At 43.8% G+C, this 19676-nt stretch overlaps 1 protein-coding gene across 2 annotated transcripts in view; it reads left to right on the forward strand.

Annotated features, from left to right (window-relative positions):
* TBC1D19 (TBC1 domain family member 19) overlaps positions 1–19676 on the forward strand; it is a 107865-nt gene that overhangs the window by 27780 nt on the left and 60409 nt on the right. For both annotated transcript variants that reach the window (XM_006260437.4, XM_059721618.1), the window contains exons 5-8: positions 10192–10266; positions 11445–11508; positions 12652–12698; positions 18970–19080. In XM_006260437.4, the coding sequence (XP_006260499.1) occupies positions 10192–10266; positions 11445–11508; positions 12652–12698; positions 18970–19080 (297 nt within the window). The remainder of the gene's footprint in view (positions 1–10191; positions 10267–11444; positions 11509–12651; positions 12699–18969; positions 19081–19676) is intronic.

Genomic DNA, 19676 nt, shown 5'->3' on the forward strand with positions numbered 1-19676 from the left:
CTACCAGTGCCTCAGTCATTACTAATAAACTAAATTCTAAATACCTATACGTTTTGACATTTGATTTTGGGTTTATCATGGAAAATCAGAGCTCCCCCTGCCCCCCTTGCTCATCAGGATGCAGGTCCAGCTGCATCTGTCCCTTTCTCTGCTTTGTGGTGCTGAGCAGCCCTGTTATGCCAGTGCCACTGCCCCTGCCCCTGACATTGCCCTTTACTCCCAAGCCACAGCATCCAGTCCTGTCGGTGCCCCTCACTCCTGACCCTGTCCGTCCCCCCAGTCATTCCAATGTCCCTCACTTCTGGCCTGCAGCTCCCTGGCCCTGCTGGTGCCCCTCACTCCCAACCCACAGCCCCTTGTCCCACCCAGCCCAGCTGGAGGAGGCCCCCAGCTGCCTCCAGGCCCCCAGTGTGTGGGGAAGTATAGGTATGTCTGTGAGGCAGGGGATATGTGGGCATAGGTCATACCATTGGTAACACATCATGGGGATTTTTGGGGGGGCTGTGTACCCCCAGATATCTCTGCTGACAGTGGGGCATGGGGCTGCAGCCCAGTGGGCAAGACCCAACTCAGAAGCAGGGGAGTGGGAAGACTCAGTACTGCCACCACCAGGAGCCCCATGCCAGCCAAGTTGCCATGACTGGCATGGTGAAGAGCCTTCTGTCTGCCGCTGTTGCAGCCCTAATGCTGCCCCCACAATCCCTGCTGTGCCACTGCCCTCCAGGAATGCCCTGGGGCTGCACTCATCATGCGAGGGGCTGGCAGCAACCCCTCAGACCCAGCGCTGCCCATTCCAGCTGCTCTGGTGCTTCCTCAGGCTCAGCTAACCACATGCTGAGCCTTGTCTTAGGGCTGAGCCAGGCCCGGAGTGCCCCAGTGCCATGTGTGAGAGGGGTAAGGACGCAGCATACTGGGAGGAGGTTGCCTTGCTAGAACCAGATCCCTTTCTCCCAGGATGAGCTGGGGAAGGCCTGGCCCAGCAGCAGGGAGGAGCCAGCCAGGTTCAGGCTGCAGTGGCAGAAAAGTGGTGGGAAGCTCAGGGAGCCAGTCACCCTGCCTGAACTGCTGCAGTGGGGTCAGGCAGATCCACTGCATGGATGGGAGTCGTGGTGCTGTGACTAGAAGGACTTGCCTGATTGCTCAGGGGGCCTGGCACCTCCTCCCCTTCCTCCCTTCCTATGGGATCAGGATCTGGGCACAAGAGAGAGCCCCAGACTCAGCCCCAGCCCCTGTTGGTGGAGGCAAAGGGAAGCCACAGCTCCATAGCTGGGCAGTGCCCCACAGTGTCTTGGCCATGCCTTCCTGCTGCCCCCTGCCCATGGCTTGCTTCTTACCAGCAGTTTCCCACTTTAAAGGGGAAAATCCAGGTTTTTCTTCACCAAACAGAAAACCCAGATTCCTGACTATAACTTTATTTCAGAAGTTATTAAGGAACTTGTTCTATCTATTTTGTCAAATTCTTGCTTATTCCAGTGCTGGTTCTTGCTTATCTTACTTTACTGCCCTTTGTTTTAGGTTGATAGTACAATGGAGCAGCTATTCTTAATGCTTTTGTCTCATACAACACCAAACCAGCATTTAAGAAAAATAATGTTTGGTCAGCCCATTTACTAATAGTGAAATTAATATTGTTTTTCTGATATCTGCTGAATACTATGTATATAGACTTAAATTGATGTGTACTGATTTCATACTTTTGAAAGTGTGTATAAGAAGTCTTGCAAAACTCTAGAACTCTTGGTTCATTGGTGAACAACAAGAAAGATGTCTACACCGCCCTGCCTTTCTGCTATCTGACACCACCAGGGAAGGAATACCGCCTGATCTGCACAGCAAAGAGCAACTCACAAAGACACTCTCGTGGACCCAGAGAGACAGATATCCATCTTCAGCTTCCTATGTGCAAAAATGAAGTTTATTTCCTACCTATGCAGACTTTTTACCATCTTTAATTTTCCCTGAGCCTGATGAAGGGTGTGTGAGCCCAAAAGCTTGCAGAAAAAGAATTTTTTTGTGTGATTTCTTAGTTGGTCTAATAAAAGGTATCATCTCTGAACCAAGAGTTCTAGAGTTTTGCATTTCTTTTTGTCTCAGGCCAACACCAGCTACCAAATGCATCCCTATAAGAAATTTTAATATTTTTGTCAGGGCTGAAGGGCTGTGGCCAGCAGCCTGGGCATGTGGGCCGGGGAAAGTCGGCTCGGCGAACTAGAATTAGGCACTGACGCGTAGAGGTTGATTAAAGATTATTTTACTTACACCGTAGATGGTCGCGGTGCAGGCAGGAAAACTTGCTTGCGTTGCAGTCACAGACAAACACAAGTGGAGTTTGCTAGGCTCCACCGAAGACGCACGAGCGGAGTTTGCTAGGCTCCGCAAAACAAACACGATGAGAGCTCTCTGAACCGATACAAGAGTCTGAGCTGTGACTCTCAACAAGCACACAGGGCAGGGGTACGTCAAGGATCGTCCGGTGATGGGGAGAGATTCTTGATGGGTGATCAAACCACCATTCGGTCCGAGATATACGTAGAAATCCACGAGGTAATCGTGGACTCCTTGCCGGAATTCTCTTGGATTTCTCCTGGAATTCTTGGAATCGGGGTTCTCAGGATCCTCCTGAGATTCTCGGAGATCTCGGACTTGGGCGGAAACTGCTCAAGCCTCTTATATGGCTAGCAAGCCAATCGCTAGCCGCCACGTGGGAATAATTTAGAAACAGCCAATAATGGGGAACAAATTTACATGCGAGTGGCGGGAACTCCTTTGCACCGGGGTTTTCTCTCTGCAGCTGAGAATTGCACCGTGCAAAGAAAGGTCCATGTGGCGGGAAATAATTCTTCAGTGCCGAAGCGCACACACAATCATTGGGTAATGACAATTTTATGTTTTTTAGCTCTGCTTAAAAAATGTGATAGCTACTTGACTGCAGTGAGCATTGATGAGAAGCTTATACCAGTTTTGAAAAGACTGAAAAAACCTGAGGAAAGATTCAGTTAAATGCATTATTTAAGAATTTTTCCTGATACTAAACATTTACTAGTTCAAATAGTTTCTGTCCCCAACACTGTTTCATTCTCTGGTTATTATGCAGTAAGCTGTAGTTTCCATAGTGTATTGGAAAAGGAAAACTACTTCTCAGGAATGGAAAGCAGGCTTAAGGGAAGGGAAGTGTGTGATGTGAATAATTTCTGAGACTCTTTTTACCAGTTTGTTTCTCAGCTGGAGAATAATAGTTGCTTCCCAGTGTCACAACCCAAAGTTGTGATTTTTTGTTTGTGTGTGCTTCGGCACTGCTAAATTATTTTCCCGCTAAATTGCAGCTTCTTTGCACGGTGGAGTTTTCTGCTGCAGAAGAGAACCCCGGTGCAACAGAGAATTTCCCGCCAATTTGAAGCTTTCTTTGCATAGTGCATTTCTTTTGCATTTAAGAAATGCATGGTGCAAAGGAGTTCCTGCCATTTGTATGAGGATTCGTGCCACGTTACTGGCCGATTCTAATATATGCACACGTGACGGCTAGCGATTGGCTTGCTAGCCGTATGAAGAGCTTGAGTGGTTTCCGCCCAAGTTGGAGGACTCCATGAACACCAGGAGAGAGAGAGAGAAAACCTTCGCCTCGCGTGAAGATCTCTAAGCGCTGCAGATCCTTACGGACCCAACGCATTTCATAAAAGGCAATGGAGGCCTGAACAGCCTCTAGCCTCTCCCCGTCGCCGTTAAATTCCTAGACGTATCCCTTCCTGTACGAGAAACTACCAAACCCGCGGAGCTTCAACAACTCCGGGGAAAAGAACGAATTTGTCGTAGTCCTCTAACGAGGATTTAAGCGGAGCTGAATCTGGAAATTGTCCAGACTACACCATGACAATCTTTGGTGTAAGTAAACAATCTTTAAATCAACCACTACGCGTCCATGACTAATTCTAGCTCGCCCCCAGCCTTCTCCGACTCCGCGTGCCCGGGCTGCTGGCCACAGCCCGCGTGCGCAAAGACAGGCCCGGATCGCTCCTGGCCCGCACACCCAGTGTGTGTGTCTGTATCTGGTAAATAAGACTTTTTCCTGTCAGTGACTTGAGGTATATTGTTGAGCAAGTTATTCAGCTGCAAAATACTTCCTGTCTGAGCAAGTTGTATTCATTACCATAAATTCAGAATTCACACCTGCTTTCGAATGGCTGGTGTAGATACAGAACAGCAACTATAATTTTAGACGCTGATGGTTGAGCCAGACAGTTGCATCAAGAGCAACAGAGTGTATTGCTGTGATACCTCCTTCATATTTGTGGCTCTGGCATTGAGTCACTATATGTTCCATGATCTGGCCTGTTCACTGAAAGACAGCAGGTAATACGTGTGAAATATGAGTTAAAATGAATTTCTGTATCCTAAGCTATAGCACATTTCCGTTTGCTTTTATCAGGTGAAGAACACTTCTCTTCTGGCAATTGACCAAGTCTTCTGATCTACTTAAACTCTAGAATTATAACTTACATTTGTGACTCCGGAGTTAACGGTGAAGAGTTTGTTTCTAGATTTATTTAACAGTGACAACTGATTTTTTTCCTAATTTGCTCCTTTCTTTTTGGTACCTGCCTGTCAGAGCCTCCTTCGTAATAAAACATTCCAAATCTTAACTTTGGGTATTTATCTGTATCTTTCAATGATGCCCAAGAATTTGTACAATCCTTATCAGTTAATTCTTTGCCTCAGACTTCAGAGGTACACAGGGGCAGGCAGGGAGGGAGGGGTGTGCGCAAGTATCAGCATTCTGGTGGATTCAGGTACTTTATTAATTTTTAAAATGCTTTTTCTTATCTATTAATTACCAATTTCATTGCTTTATTCCTGTGAAAAATAATATAAGCAATTTTGCTGCCATCTGGGGAGTTGAATAAATACATTAATTATCACGGAGTCAGGCATGCTCGTGAAGAGTTCTAGGGCTTCCTGAAGTAATTGGTTCTTGTAAGCCCAATTTTGCTATTTCTGTTGAAGTGGCTTAATAGCTTCTTTTGGGGACTCTTCTTTCACACTGATCCATTTTCTATGTTGGGAAATTAATGTTCACTGAATTAGCCTCCTGAGCAGCCCTTTTCAGGATCTGAGTCCTAAAGGAATAATTTTTCCTGCCTACAGAAATCTTTGATGCAGGTGCTGGTGTCCTGTGTTGGTCTCAGTCTGTCCCTGTTACTGCTTGGGATCCTTCCTGGTTAGCAGTTAAGAGCAGGTGTGATGCATACGGGGTGCACGTGGGTGTATGTGCACCCCCTGAGCGTGGCACAGAGCACCCCCTACAAAAAGGCAGTCGCCGCTCACCACCCTGTCTCCGACACCGCCAGTGGCATCTGCGGGCGGTCCACAATCCCTGCTGGATGCTGCCAATGCTGCTGGCGGCATCTGTGGGTGGTTGCCGATCCCTGGTTGACATTTGTCACCCCTCCACCCCCCGCCGCCAACCGCGCTGGCAGTATCTGCGGGAGCTCCCCCACTTACCACTGCCGGGCCCCCACCACTGCTGCCACACTCCTGCTGCCACCGTGCCCCCTCTAGCTCCCCGGGCACACATCGTTCATGGTTAAAAGCACCTTGCTATCTAAGAGCACCTTGTGTTCATGGTTAAGAGCACCCAGCTTTCTAAAATTTTTTTTTTTTGTACTGTTGTGCCTTTCCTAGAATTATTTTTGAATTTGCTTTCAATAACGGCACTTTTTCATCTAAAGGAAAGGAATGTTTAACTGCAGTTTGTCTTGTGGGCCATCTTATTCCTTTTAGTTTATAGCTGCATAGGTCCTTCTTTGTTCTTCTCATGTCTTTCACTTCACACTTTTTCTTATTCTCATGTGTCTCAATTTTAAATCAGTCAATACTTAAACACCAGATTTGATTGGAAAAATGGATTAGATTTTTACTAATTACCCTGTCTCCTTGCTGATTAATCTGAATTCAGACCAGGTTCCCAATATACTAGGTCAGGGGTTGTCAACTGGGGGTACACATATCCCCAGGGGTGTTTAGAAAGGTCTTCAGGGGTATGCGCAGGCGGGTGGAGATGGAGCACACCCTGAGGCGAGGCGGCATTTCCCCTGGCACTTCGCCTGTTACCCGGGGGAGGTGCGTGCTGGGTCCTGCCAGCCCCACACGGCACATTATGGCACTTCCCTGCCCCCCACTCCAGCTCACTCTCCTGATTGGCTGCTGGGCTGCTGCCCTCAGCCAATAGCCGGTGGCAGTGCCAGCTGCCATGTGCAAGGTCTCCCTCAGTTTGGCCCCCCTTCCCAGTGCTGCTGCTATGCGCACACCTGGGAGGGCATGATGGCACATGCGCCCAGATCTGCACGTAGGGTGAGCTGGGGCTGCACTGGGCTGTTCCCAGAGGGTGGGGCTGGGCCATGCTGTGCTCAGGGCAAGTGGCAGCAGTACTGGAAGGGTGGTAGGGGGGCTACAGCGAATTCTGGATGGGTTGCAACTATCCTGTAACTCTCTCCCAGTGCCATCGCTGGGGCTTGGCCCAGTCCCTGCTGGGAAGAGCCCAGCACCGGCCCAGCCCCAGCCCACCCCGCACGCAGATATGGGTGTGTGCGCCTCCCTGGGTGCGTGTGGCTTGGTCCCAGAATAGCCTTTTTGTTTACCCCTCCCTCCTGCCTCTGCACCCACTTGTCAACTCTCCTTTCCCATTTCTCCCCCTTTCCCTGCAGCTGCTGCTCCTACCTCTTACTCTCCAGCTCTGGCTCTGGTAGGACTCCAAAATGGTAGTGCCAGTGCCAGCAGCAAAGTTGCAGGCTTTGGCCTGAGTTGCTGTGACTGCAACAGCTGTTACTGGACTGGAGTCACCACATGCTCTGTGCCCTAGGCTGGAGCTGGAGGGTAAATGACTGGGGAGGGAGAGGGTCTGGTGGGGCAGGCAGATGAGGGTGCAGCCACATGGCCCTCTGCCAGCTTGTATTCAAATCGAAGATAAGGGGATTTTCTCCCCATGGTATATGGATTGGCTTTATTCAAGTAAATATGGTATAATGCAGACTATAAACTAGAGATTTTACTCCTAAAATTGTCCAGAGCCATCTGTATTCTTCATATTCCTCCTCAGCTTTAGGGGATGACTTTCATTCTCCTCTACAATAGCACAGAAGGAAACAGAAGCTCTTATGTACAAATGCAAGAGCTGTATTTTATGGGTTCGCTCTTCTGATTTGGGGGCCATCGTTACAAATGACATAATGTTATGTGCTTTATTAATAATTCAGAAAGGTTACTTTTTTAGAGTTTTATGAAACTATTATCCTTAAAGGACTTTGTTTTTAAGCTTTTTTAAAATTACCTGAAGTAGTCAAAACCTTAAGGAACTTGTTTCAAATCAGAGTCCTTGCACTGCATGATTTGGCCCCCATTTCATTGTTCCAGTTGTAGGAAGCCCTGTTGGTCAGTCCTGTATATGTTGCCTTTGTGCCTGATCTATGAAGGATATAAACTAGTGTTAGTCTCTGAGGGTTTCTAACTGAGCTCAAGCTGTAGTTTCAGCAGTAGCTTCAGAGGTCATTGGTTCAGTCAGTAATGTTGGCTAACATAATGTCTGCCACAATAAACTTAGCGCATTCTGTGCTTCTGGCATGTGACACTTCCTGTGTGGAAGGAGATCTTCTCTGCAAAAAATCTCTTGAAAGGCTGTAGGGAAAGGCTTTTCTTCTAGTACAAATGTAACACCTGTCCACGGCCTCTATTGGTTTGGTCTATTCAAGTGAAGATGAAGAGGTAACCGGATTGTAGTCTGTAAGTCCCTGTGGTGAAGAGATTTCTAAGAGTGGATTTGTAATCTAGCAAAAAAAGTCATAAAGAGAACTGATAGTTGGAAAGAAGTTTGTCAAATTCAAATCTGGAAATAAGGTACACATTTTATCATTGAGGGTCATAACCATTGAACAAAACATTTCCAAGGCATGTGGTTGTTTATCTAAACTTGATGTTTTAAAATCAAGACTAGGTGTCTTTCTAAATGAGATCAATAGCTCAGACAGAAGTTATAGGCTTGATACAGAAACTGCTGAAGGTTTATGACCTTCACTAGATGGGAAGTCAGACTTGATGATTATAATTAACCTTTATGGCTATGAGTCTATGAATTTGTGACTTGACTTATGAGAGAGGTATCTTATTCTTTATGAATGTGTTTTTTCCAGTGCTTGGAGTAGTTTGTTACTGTATAAGGGAATCAATTATATAACAGCATATGCCTACAAGAAACTAGCTAATGAATGCAAGCTGGACTGTAGATTTAAAACAAAAACAAAGTTGATTATATCAGTGTTATTTAGTTCTCCCACCCTTTATCCATTGTTCAGCAGCTTAAACTGCAGTAGTTTTCATCAGAAACTTTTCTTTGTTTTTAAGATCATGGACAACAGCTAGCTCACAGTGGAGGTTAGAGCATACAAATAATAAAAATATGAACTGTATTCAAAATTGAAGTAAGGGGCTTCAGCTAAAGCCTAAGGAAGTCTGTAGGAATCTTTTCATTCATTGGATGGGGTTTGAATAGACTTCCAAGACAATGTAGAGAACATTAAAACTATTGGTGAAGTTTCTCCCATAAAATTATCAAGACTATGGGTGCTTACAAGCATTGCAATTCTGTTGATATAATCGTAGTTTCTTTGGTAGAAACCCGAGGTGTAGGAACATTTACACAGCTTCTACTGTACCAACAATAGTGCACATAGTAGAAAAATCTGCTACCTACGGTAAGGTAGAAGCATCCCACTGTAGTGTTTTTACTGGGGAAACAAATGCTTGTACACTGAATCTACTGATAGGAGCAGCTGTGTCACCGTCTGGCTTCCCAGCATGCATTGCTTAACCGTCTCCTTTTCCCCCTTCCCCTCCCCTTCCCTTCCTCCATGGAGACAGTGTATGGCTCAGGGTGCACTCCACCGCTCCAGATGAGGACCTGGCAAACCCCTCCCCCTGACTGCTTTGGGACTAAGTCAGGGGCCCAGTCCTTTTCTCCAGTCCCATGCTGTGCTCCAGAGCTGCAGGGAGGTGCAGTGGAGTAGAAGCAGCTGTATTCCCTTCACATGACCCAGAACTGCAAACCTAAAGACTAACTCTCAAAGATACTTAGACCCCCCCAAGACTCATACCCATATCCAAAGACTCCCCTGTACCATTACTGATGTGACCAGGTCTAAGCAAAGCTCTGCTCTTGCTTCAACTGGTTGCAGTGTTTTGTGTTGGGGGAGGAGGATGACAGACTGGTTCAGACCTGGGGCAGTTCAGGGCTTGCGTGGATGTGTCCAGGCCAGTTTGGGCTGGCAGGAAGGTGACCTGAGGCAATTAGGACTTGGATGGGTATGGCCAGCCTAGTTTGGGCAGACAGGGAGGTGACCCAGGTAAGTTTGTATGGACCCCAAATGACTAACAGTGCATAAAAAATATAACAAGAAAGAGAAATGAGAGAAAATAAGTTTCCATAGGATTGTAGGCTAGAGTCCCAGATGATGTATATTGGCACAACTTCATTGACTTTAGCTGGACCAGATCCACGGTTGGGAAATAATTTATCATAAAAAATTGAAAGTCTCTTATATTTGTTACAGAAATTTGATTGCTCTTCTTGTTCTCTTCTTTATTGAGGGTACTGTCTACTTTTATTTTTATCTCTCATATAAAAACTTTTCTGAGCAGTACTTTAGATCCAATACTGCCAAATCCCTAGAGCTGCTTAGTCTTTAAGAATTGGAGTTTCCTGAAATATTGTTAGAGAAGGGAGATTTTCTTGCAGTCTGTATGTATCACAAAGGCTGAATTGAGACATTTATTTATACAGTTCACTTCCCTGAGAGAAAGCAGTATTTCTGAAAAAAGTAATGAGGTATCAGTAGGAAAAAGGCTGCATAGAAGTATCTGTGAAGTACTTTTTGGAGGACTTATGATAAACAACCTAATTTTTTGGTACATTGTTACTTTACTGTGTAGAGAAGTTTCACATTGTATAATGGAAAGAACTACTGTGTTCACAAACCATGTAAATAATTGTGCAAACCTGCAGAACTTTTGGCAGATATAAAGTATTTTAGTCATATTTATACAAGTGCCTTAATAAAGTGTTTGATTAGGCTGTTATAGGTTTAAAATAGAAATTGGTTAGGGGGAAGGAGCTGTTTTGTGTTTGATTTAAGTGGTCATCTCTTTCAGGGAAGCTGGGAGAAGCGAATTCTGAAGAGCCTGAATAGCATGTGCACAGAACTCAGTATCCCATTAGCACGGAAGGTACTGTGTCTTGAACTTCTTTTTTAATGTGAATTTACTATTTGTGAAAAGTTTCATCTTGTTATATTTGGAAACATAGTTTCCTGATTATGCCAGTATTTTTCATACGCTTACCTTTGCACATCTAACTATGTCCCATGGATACGTTTACCTTTGCACATCTAACTATGTCCCATGAATAACGGGATTTGCAAGATGGATCATAGTATCTTCTAGGGGAAAGCAGATTGCACAGGTAGAGTTGAGATTTGTCTTCATCCATATGTTTCAGCTATGCTCTGAAGGTGCCAGCACCAACATAAAGTTCTAGGTTCATCTTTCTCCTTTGGTATTTGACCTGCATTCATTATAGTTAGCTGTACAAAGCAGGGACTATCAACGGTAAGTCTTCAACAGATTGATAAAAAGTACAAATTAAGGTTAGTAAACCAAATCTTGTTTTTCATGATGTACAAAGATTGTGACTCATTTGGCATAGATCATTGAGAACTGGTAGATAACCATGGCATCCTGTCATGGCCAATGAGGGCCAGAGTTAGTTGGGCAACCCAGGAGCAAAAGGCTAGATATACATTTATTTATGGTATCCCTTTGTTATTTATGTTTCATTGTTTTGTTTTTTTGTATGCATTTACAGAGATTTTATATCTAAATACACTAAAATAAGTGCATATGTGTTATGGGGCAAATAATCTCTTCCTTTCTCCCCTGGAAGTCCTTATGAGTAGCAGAACTGCTGTGGTTCATTGTACAAGACAATAGAGAAGGTTGTGGGGAGGAATAGGTATATTTCTGCATTATTCTGTATGTGCAAACTGAGCTAACACTTCAGATTCTTTCTACGTGCTGCCAGAACTCTGGTATTTGGGCGGAGAAGTTCAAAGGAGTGGTCAGTAAATCCTCAACACAAGGAACTGACAGCCAAACAACCCTAAGATACTGCATAGCTGCAGAGTGCCTGCACATAGAATTACTCCATGTCCATTGTTGGGGATTTCATCTATGCCTTGGTTGTAGTTGTGGCAGTAGAGAGAATAGATCCTCAGGCCAGTGTGAACTTACAAACTGAGAAATAAAAAGGTCTCTAATGCATGTTTGTTTTTCATTCAGGTTTGACCTGGCATATTTCAGATTTTTGGTTAATTCATATTGCCATTTTATGTTCTTATGACTTACAGCGACCCATAAGTGAGCAAAAAGAACTTCTTAATAAATGGAATGAAATGGGAACTGATGAGCCAGGTACATTATATTAACTTTATGTGCATTTTTGCATGTTAACAAAACAATTACATATCTATCTCCATAATTAACAGTCAGAGATTATAGTAATGTCTATTTTAAAGGAAATTAATACTTGTCTTTTTCTAACCTTCAATTTCAGTAATTCACAAATATGTATTCACTGCATTATTGGTTTATTTGAAGAATTATTGAGCTTTTTTATATGAATATACATCTCCAGCCTATGATTTTTTGTTTGACACTAGTATTTGAGAGGTTTATGCTGATAGTTAAATTAATAATGGGAGTTGGGCACTTATTGAGTGTTGTTTCAATTTCAAGTTGAAAGTTATTCCAAGTTATATTACTTTTGTGTGCATGTTAAACAATTCTTTTCTCATAATGTATTTTCCTAACTGCAAAAAGGGACAGCTAATTACTAAATAAAAATGACAATTTCATGGTTTGCTAGTAAGTGATTCTTTTAGGACCAAACAGGACTTGAAGCAAACAACAAATCCTAAATATATGTGCTCTCCATTTTTTGTATAAGATGAATAGTGACTTTAAAGCATTTTTATGATCTGAACTGCCATTTCCTGGCACAGTAACTTACTGCGCTACTCAGAAAGTAAAGGGATGGTTAATCTTTACTTTACAATCACTGGGAATCTGTTTTACAGTGCTATACTTTAAGTATGTTAAAAGTAAGGTATGTTAAATCTGTTAAAAGTATAGTACAATGTTATCCAAACTCTTAAAATAAAATATCAGTGTCGATGACTGTACCAGTTTGTCTTTTAATAATTGTTTGATAAGAAGATAGCATTTTTATCAAATAATTTAGAAATCTGATTGCTATGCATGACATCGGGTAATAATTCTGTTATATTGATGTGAATTTTTAAAATATAACTGCCAATAAATATGTCATTGTCATGTACATTGAGGGCTGCATGACAGGCAGCCAGGGGCAGATAAATATTAATTTTCTAAATTTTTTAGGGGCCCCATGGGTCAGATATAATGGCTTGGCAGGCTGCATCTGGCCCGCGGGCCACATTTTGCCCACCCCTGCATTACATCATAATTGGAAAAAAGTAATATGTATAGTCAAACTTTAAACAATTTTAATTTAAATTGTCATCTTGTTAATTTCAGATCTAAGTCTTTTCCGACCAGTATACGCACCTAAAGATTTTCTTGAGGTAAGCGCTCATGCAACAATTAACCGACTATTCATTGTATTCATTATCGCCAGTTATGTGAAGTAGGAAGTATGAATGGCAAGTCTTCAACTGATTGAAACACTGTAACAGGGAGCTAGAGGCTTCTGTTACTTTAGGAGAGAAACTTGCTCCCCAGAACTATCTGCGTGGCCTGCAGGTGCAAATAATTGCCTGTCCAGGTGGTTGAAGGCAGCTGAACTTTGGATAGCTGCAGGAGAAGCCAGGGGTAAGCCAGGTGTGGGCAATTATTTGGACCCATGGACCGCATAGGCAGTTCTGAGGAGCTGTCACAGGCCGGTCAGTACCCCCTTCCTCCTGCAATAGCCCGGAGCCCATGCACCCTGCAGCTTCTCCCCACCACCACCAACAAACAGCGCAGTGCCCCAGCCCTGACCGTGGCGCACACCCACTTCAGACTTACCTCGACCGGAGAGGACCAGCCGGAACTTGTGCACATATCTCCAGTCTGGCTTGTCCTGCGCCTGCTCCAGACCACCTGCCTACACTGAGCAGTGGCAGTAGCCAGGCAGAAGCTGCTGCTGGGCATGGGGGAAAAGTGGCCCCTCCTCCCTTACCACAGCCAGGCTGTTCTTGCTACAGCTGCCCAGAGCCTGTGCCTGGCCTTCCCTGCAGCTCCTCTCCACTGCCATTACCACCACCTCCGGGCCACCTAGTGGGGCAGCGGTGGCAGTGCAGAGGAGCTGCAGGGGAGCCCAGGCTTCAGGTGGCTGCTGCAAGAAGGGCTTGGCAGTGACAAAGGGGAGGGGCTGCTTTTCTCCCATGCCACCTCTGCTCTTCAGTGTAGGAGGGCAAGTCTGGAGTAGGTGCGGGGTGGGGCAGGTTTGGAGTTGCATTTGTGGTTCCCTGCCAGTACCACAGGGCTGGAGGCAGTGTCAGCTAGAAGGAGCCACTAGTGCTTGGGCTGCCTAGAAAGGCAGTCCAGCTGCAGAGCCACCCCAGCCCTGCTGTGTGCCCAGGGAGTGGTGGGACATGCTGTGGGCTGGACAGTGGCTGGGCCAAGCAGAACTGAGGGACCTGCTGCAGGCTGGACAGAGTCCCTCCGTGGGTTGGATCTGGGCTGTGGGATGCATCTTGCTCACCCCTGCTGTAAGCACTTACTGTGTAGCTAGCTGCCTAGCAATATAACAGTAGGGCAGAGCCCCAGGTAGGGAGAAGGGGAATAGCTGCAGCTTAGCCTGAGAAACAGCAGTAAACTGCTCATTAAGTCAAGGGGATACACCTGTGGCTGCTCAGGGAAACACCTGACTGATAGGTGTTGTCCAAGGGATACAAGTCTGGATTCCTGAGGCAGAGGGCAGTACTTCCCTGAACTCTGCCAGCCCTGAACTTTGTCAGAAGAGCTCCTGGCAGCCTTGACCAGCAAGGAGCAGAAGCTGCTGGCCAGGTCAGATACTCCCAAGGGCTAAGAGAGCCAGTGAGTGGGGACAGGTCATTGGTAGCTGTATGGTGACCCCCAGGAGGGCTTTGAGTCTTTTAGTTTGAAATGATGGTTTTTATTTCTGTTTTAATTTTAAAATAGAGAACCAAGTTATGACTTTAGGGGAGGATTGGAAGCCATGTACCAAGTTACCTGGGATGCCCAGGGTTTGAAGCCCTGAAAAGGGTGAGGGAGAGTGTGAGCGAGACAGGGGCAGGGTAGAGCTGAGAGGGCCAGAGCCTGTGCCCCAAGAGTGAGAGATGGGGCAGGCTGAGCCAAGAGGGCCGGAGCCTGTGCTCTGAGAGGCACAGCAGAGGAGAGGTTGAGACTCAGAAGCTGGACCAGAGGAAGTGGGCCTAGACTAGAAGTATACAGCCAGAGCAACCAGTGGGCTAAGGCCAAGGGGGCTGAAGCCTGTACAGGTTGGGAAAGAGACATAGATGTGACTATGGGAAAGGGATCTTGGAGTCCTAGTGGACTTCAAGATGAACATGAGCCGGCAGTGTGACGAAGCCATCAGAAAAGCCAATGGCACTTTATCGTGCATCAACAGATGCATGACGAATAGGTCCAGGGAGGTGATACTTCCCCTCTATAGGGCGCTGGTCAGACCGCAGTTGGAGTACTGCGTGCAATTCTGGACGCCACACTTCAAGAAGGATGCGGATAACCTGGAGAGGGTCCAGAGAAGGGCAACTCGTATGGTCAAGGGCCTGCAGACCAAGCCCTATGAGGAGAGACTAGAGAAACTGGACCTTTTCAGCCTCCGCAAGAGAAGGTTGAGAGGCGACCTTGTGGCTGCCTTTAAGTTCATCACGGGGGCACAGAAGGGAATTGGTGAGTATTTATTCACCAAGGCGCCCCCGGGGGTTACAAGAAACAATGGCCACAAGCTAGCAGAGATCAGATTTAGATTGGACATTAGGAAGAACTTCTTCACAGTTAGAGTGACCAAGGTCTGGAACGGGCTCCCAAGGGAGGTGGTGCTCTCCCCTACCCTGGGGGTCTTCAAGAGGAGGTTAGATGAGTATCTAGCTGGGATCATCTAGACCCAGCACTCTTTCCTGCTTATGCAGGGGGTCGGACTCGATGATCTATTGAGGTCCCTTCCGACCCTAACATCTATGAATCTATGGGAGAGGTTAGAGGTCATGATTAAGAACTCTAAGGCTTAATTAGGTCCAGTAGAGCCACAGGGGGTGACCGGTGGCTCCAAGTAGTGCCAGCTGGACACCACTGGTAGATCTGTCGGGGCACAAGAAACAACCGCAGAGCACTGTGGAGTTTTGATTAGTGGGCAGAGGGCATAGAGGCCACGAGAGGTCAGTTTGGTTGGTTAGACACTGGAGAGCACTCGGGACTCGGGCAGCTTCCCAATCAATATCAAAAGAGCATCAAGGTATGGCAGGGAAGATAAATTGGGTAAGTTATACAGACTACCAGGAGTGCAGGCAAGATTAGGGTGGCCCCTAGGTAGCACCATGGCCACTGCAGGGCCCATCCCGTCACAAACGCAAATTAAGGTTTTTTGAAAAAGGATAAAGCAAGAGTGTAGACCAGGGTTCATCAACCTTTTACAAGCTTCATACTAGAACAGTCCAGCTCTGGTGGGCTTGGCTGGCATTGGTGCATCAGCAATGGGGAGCTTTCCCTATGCTTATTTTGGGGATAGGCATCAGAGCTGTGCCTCCACCACTACTGTTTCTCTCAGCCCCTGGTTCCCTGTCTCTCATGGGGGGTTGCCACTGCTTCTCCCTGCTCCTGCATACACACACCAGTTGACCAGCACTGCTCAAAGCTCCCTGGCCCTGGTGCAGCTCCCCACAGGCTAGAAGCTAATCCCATGATGAGGAATGGGAGTCAGGGGAAGTGTTGGCAGTGCTGGCACAGCTCCTAGCAGTTTGTCTTCAGCCCGGGTACAGGCAAAACTCTCCGGCGCTGCTACACGGCTGAAACAACCCAGCCTGCATTGGACCAAAACTGGGAGGGAAGAAGTGGTAGCAGCATGGGCGCAACTGGAAGCTATCCAGCCCCAGCACAGATCCTCACTGCCTGACCCTGGCAAAGCCCTTCAGCTCCATGGGCTGGATCCAGGTTGTGAGCTATATGTTGCCAGCTCCTACTATAGATAGCTGTATCAAATGTATTGCTATCAAAAGATAGTAGAATAAGATGTTGTAATGCAAGCTGTAGTACAGCTACAGCTTGAACCCTGTTACGTTCAAGGTCAATGTTAGGGTGTTTTAGCCAATTTATATATAACTACAGAACTGTGCAGACAGAACAGTTTGATACAACTGATGTTCATTCCCAAGCTGTAGCTTCCCCTCCCATTTTAAGGTGGTTAAAAGGTGCATTTGTCTGTATCCTGGCTTAGCAGAAATTGTTGACTATTAAGGGATGACATAAAGAACTTTCTTTAAAAGAATAGATAGTCCCTTTTGGATAAATTTCCCAAATCCTTAAGTAAATGTCTAAACTAATGAACTGGTAAGAATAAACTTTTAAATGTATTAAATTTAACCTCCTGTTATTTATTGAATGTTCCTAACCTTTGAAGTCTATAAAGTTCCTTTTGAACAAAAAGAGTTCTATGTTTAGAAAAATGTCAGCTCAAAATGTGATGTTAGCTTTTACTAATCAAGGATTGGATGCTGTCTAGGGTGAGATGTAATTTCAGGTGTCTCCAAGTTATAATAAAGAAATTTATATAGAGCCAAAAAAGGAACACAGGTTATCCCCTAATGGCTGGAAATATTTAAGCCCTTTTTATATGACTAAAACAACAAAACTGAAAGTAAAAATAAAAATACAGTACTACTGAGTCTTTGAGGCCAGGGTTTTGTTGTTGTTTTGAATGGTTCACAATATTGAATGCCTTAGTGTAACCAAAAATGGAACTCCAGGTATAATCCGCAGTCTGTTGTGAAATGCAAATTGCTGGTGATTTGTTAATGATATAACAAAAAAACAGTTTCTGTGTAATACTCTGTCTTTTGGTTCTAGAAAGGCTTGCTTCATCTTTTGACAGTGCAGGACTGTAGAATTAGTCTAGTCTAATTCCAAATGACAAGTCTAATGACACATAAATTACAATTAGTAAATTCAGTATTTTGACCTCATTCAATATGAATTTATTGAAAAGAAGTCATTTTATAGTCATATGTAAGATATGTAACTTTTCCTTGAATGGATGGGAACTATTTTAGGTTTTCAAATCATAACTGCATGCTGTGAAATTAAAAGTGAAGTATTCTAATTTGTATATATGAGATTAATTAAACACACAACCCAGCTTCTCTTGTTCATATAACTGATTATACAAACTGTATTTTTTTTTAAATTTTAATGATTCTAGATGCCATAATTGTTCAAAGTATTACACTATAAACATACTATTTATATGCAGTTTAGACCAAGTAAATCTGACTTGCATTTTAACCTTATAAAATAAGCACTGAAATTGTGTTTACTTTCTTCTTGGCTTCTCTTGTTCTCTTGTGTCTCCCATTTCCCACGGTCTTTGTCATTTCCCATGCTAAACATTTTAACTTAGAGTCTGGCAAAGTGACTAGTCCCATGGGAGTCAAGAACTGTTCACATATATTTATGTTATTTGCTTAAATTATGTGGATGTTGGGAAGTTTTGAAGAAATCTCCCTAGGACTTGAACCTTATTTATTTGTCTTTTTAAAATTCATATATGTTTTTTTTCAAGTCAAGTGAATTCATGAAAGATCTTGGTAAGATCCAAGGGCTCCTTGACAGTTGGCCATTAAAATACCAAAATCTATGGCCATTCAAAAATACAAGGGATGTATAAAATTGTTCCTAAAGCTATGGTTCTAATGCTTTCTGGTTTGCTCTTGTTTTTATTTTCAGTATTAGAATCACGGCTATAAGGTCTATAAATGTGTGTAGAGGGTTTTTTGTGGGGAGTTTTTTTTTTAAATTATTTTATTTTTAATTGAAAGGAAAGGTACTGTGTTTATTCACAAAACACACACCTTTTTTTCTAGAAATCAGCTCTCCAAAATGAAGTTACAGGTCTCAAGCTGATTGGGTTTTTTTCTGGATTAGAAGCATGAAGACACTGTTACAAAATGGCTGTCAGCTTCTTTCTCAACAAGCAAGGAGGAGGGGTAGAGTCCACTGCTAACCCTTCCACAGTTGTTCTCAGCTTGCTTGCTGAGAGAGGCTGGCAGTTTTTGGGCAACAAACCTCCCCATGGGAAAAAAAAAAAAATCTCTACGTCATGACTTTGGGAAAAATCTTATATTTTTCTTTGCATTGTCTTTCAAAAACAAGGTGCACGTCTTACTGGGGGTGTGTGGTATGTAAGAAAATACAGGCACTGTGGCATAGTTTTTTGGCAAGTGGCAGATGTGTTAGCAGTGCAGTTTTGGAATTTATGCAACCCTAGGTATAAAAATACAAATTTCAACGTTGTACTTTCAACATTGAATTCAGAGCACTAAAAAGGGTGCTGTTGGCTTTCATGTAGTTTATGAGAGGGAACTTAGGGTTAATCGGTGCATATAGTATGACCTAAATTTGCAAAAATGATTTGTGATGTCTATTGCCTAAATTTTGGGCCTAGAGACTCAAAGTGAAAGGTTTTCTGAAACTCAAGATGTTTTATGATTTTTGTAACTACCTTCACAAAGTTATCAGAAATAATTCTGAAAATGTAAATGTACATCTGGCAACTACAGTCATTGATGCTTTTATACCTAATGGACAGTTTGTGATGTTATCTTAGTCACGTTGTAAATTTAGGTATCATATACAAGGAATTTCATATTTTTAAAGGTGCTGATGAACCTCCGCAATCCAAATTATGAAAATGGGGATCAACCTAGTTCTAGAAATCACCTAGGTCTAATTCAAGTACCTTTGAAAGTTAAAGATATTCCTGAACTGGTAAGTACCAATTTTATAAAATAAGTTTCTTAAACTGACTAATCAATAAGCTAATAGACAATAGGAAGGAATCATAATAAAGTAATATATTTTTAACATAAAGATGAATAAAGAAATAGCTTGGTAAATAGAATACTGGATCTGAAAAAGACTTATGAAAGGAATTAGTTAATTAAAAAGAAGTCCTGATTAAAAATTGAATATTTTGCCTATAAGGGAAATTTTTGTCTGTCCAGCACAATTGGTGATATGTTTATGTTTGGAGATGTTGGTATTTTTTTTTTTCAAATGCAACTTCCTTAATAATATAGAGAATATTTAGATTATATACATGAATAATTTATCCTTTTTGGATCTTATTTATGTCTTAGTCTCAATTAAGGCTTGTACTAATTGCTTCCAAGCATTTATAACACATTGTGTTTAAAAGAAACAAAGACTCTCCTTCAATGGATGTCCCTTTCCCTTTATACTGGGAGGTGCTGTAAGTAGGTATCACTTTGTGGTGATGACTTTGAACCAAATTTTCTGATGCCCGTTTGGGCTACGCAAGTATTCAGGGTGAAAAATATCATTGCAGACCCCAAATATGGCCA

This window comes from Alligator mississippiensis, chromosome 2 (genome assembly GCF_030867095.1).
Source record: "Alligator mississippiensis isolate rAllMis1 chromosome 2, rAllMis1, whole genome shotgun sequence".
NCBI lineage: Eukaryota > Metazoa > Chordata > Crocodylia > Alligatoridae > Alligator > Alligator mississippiensis.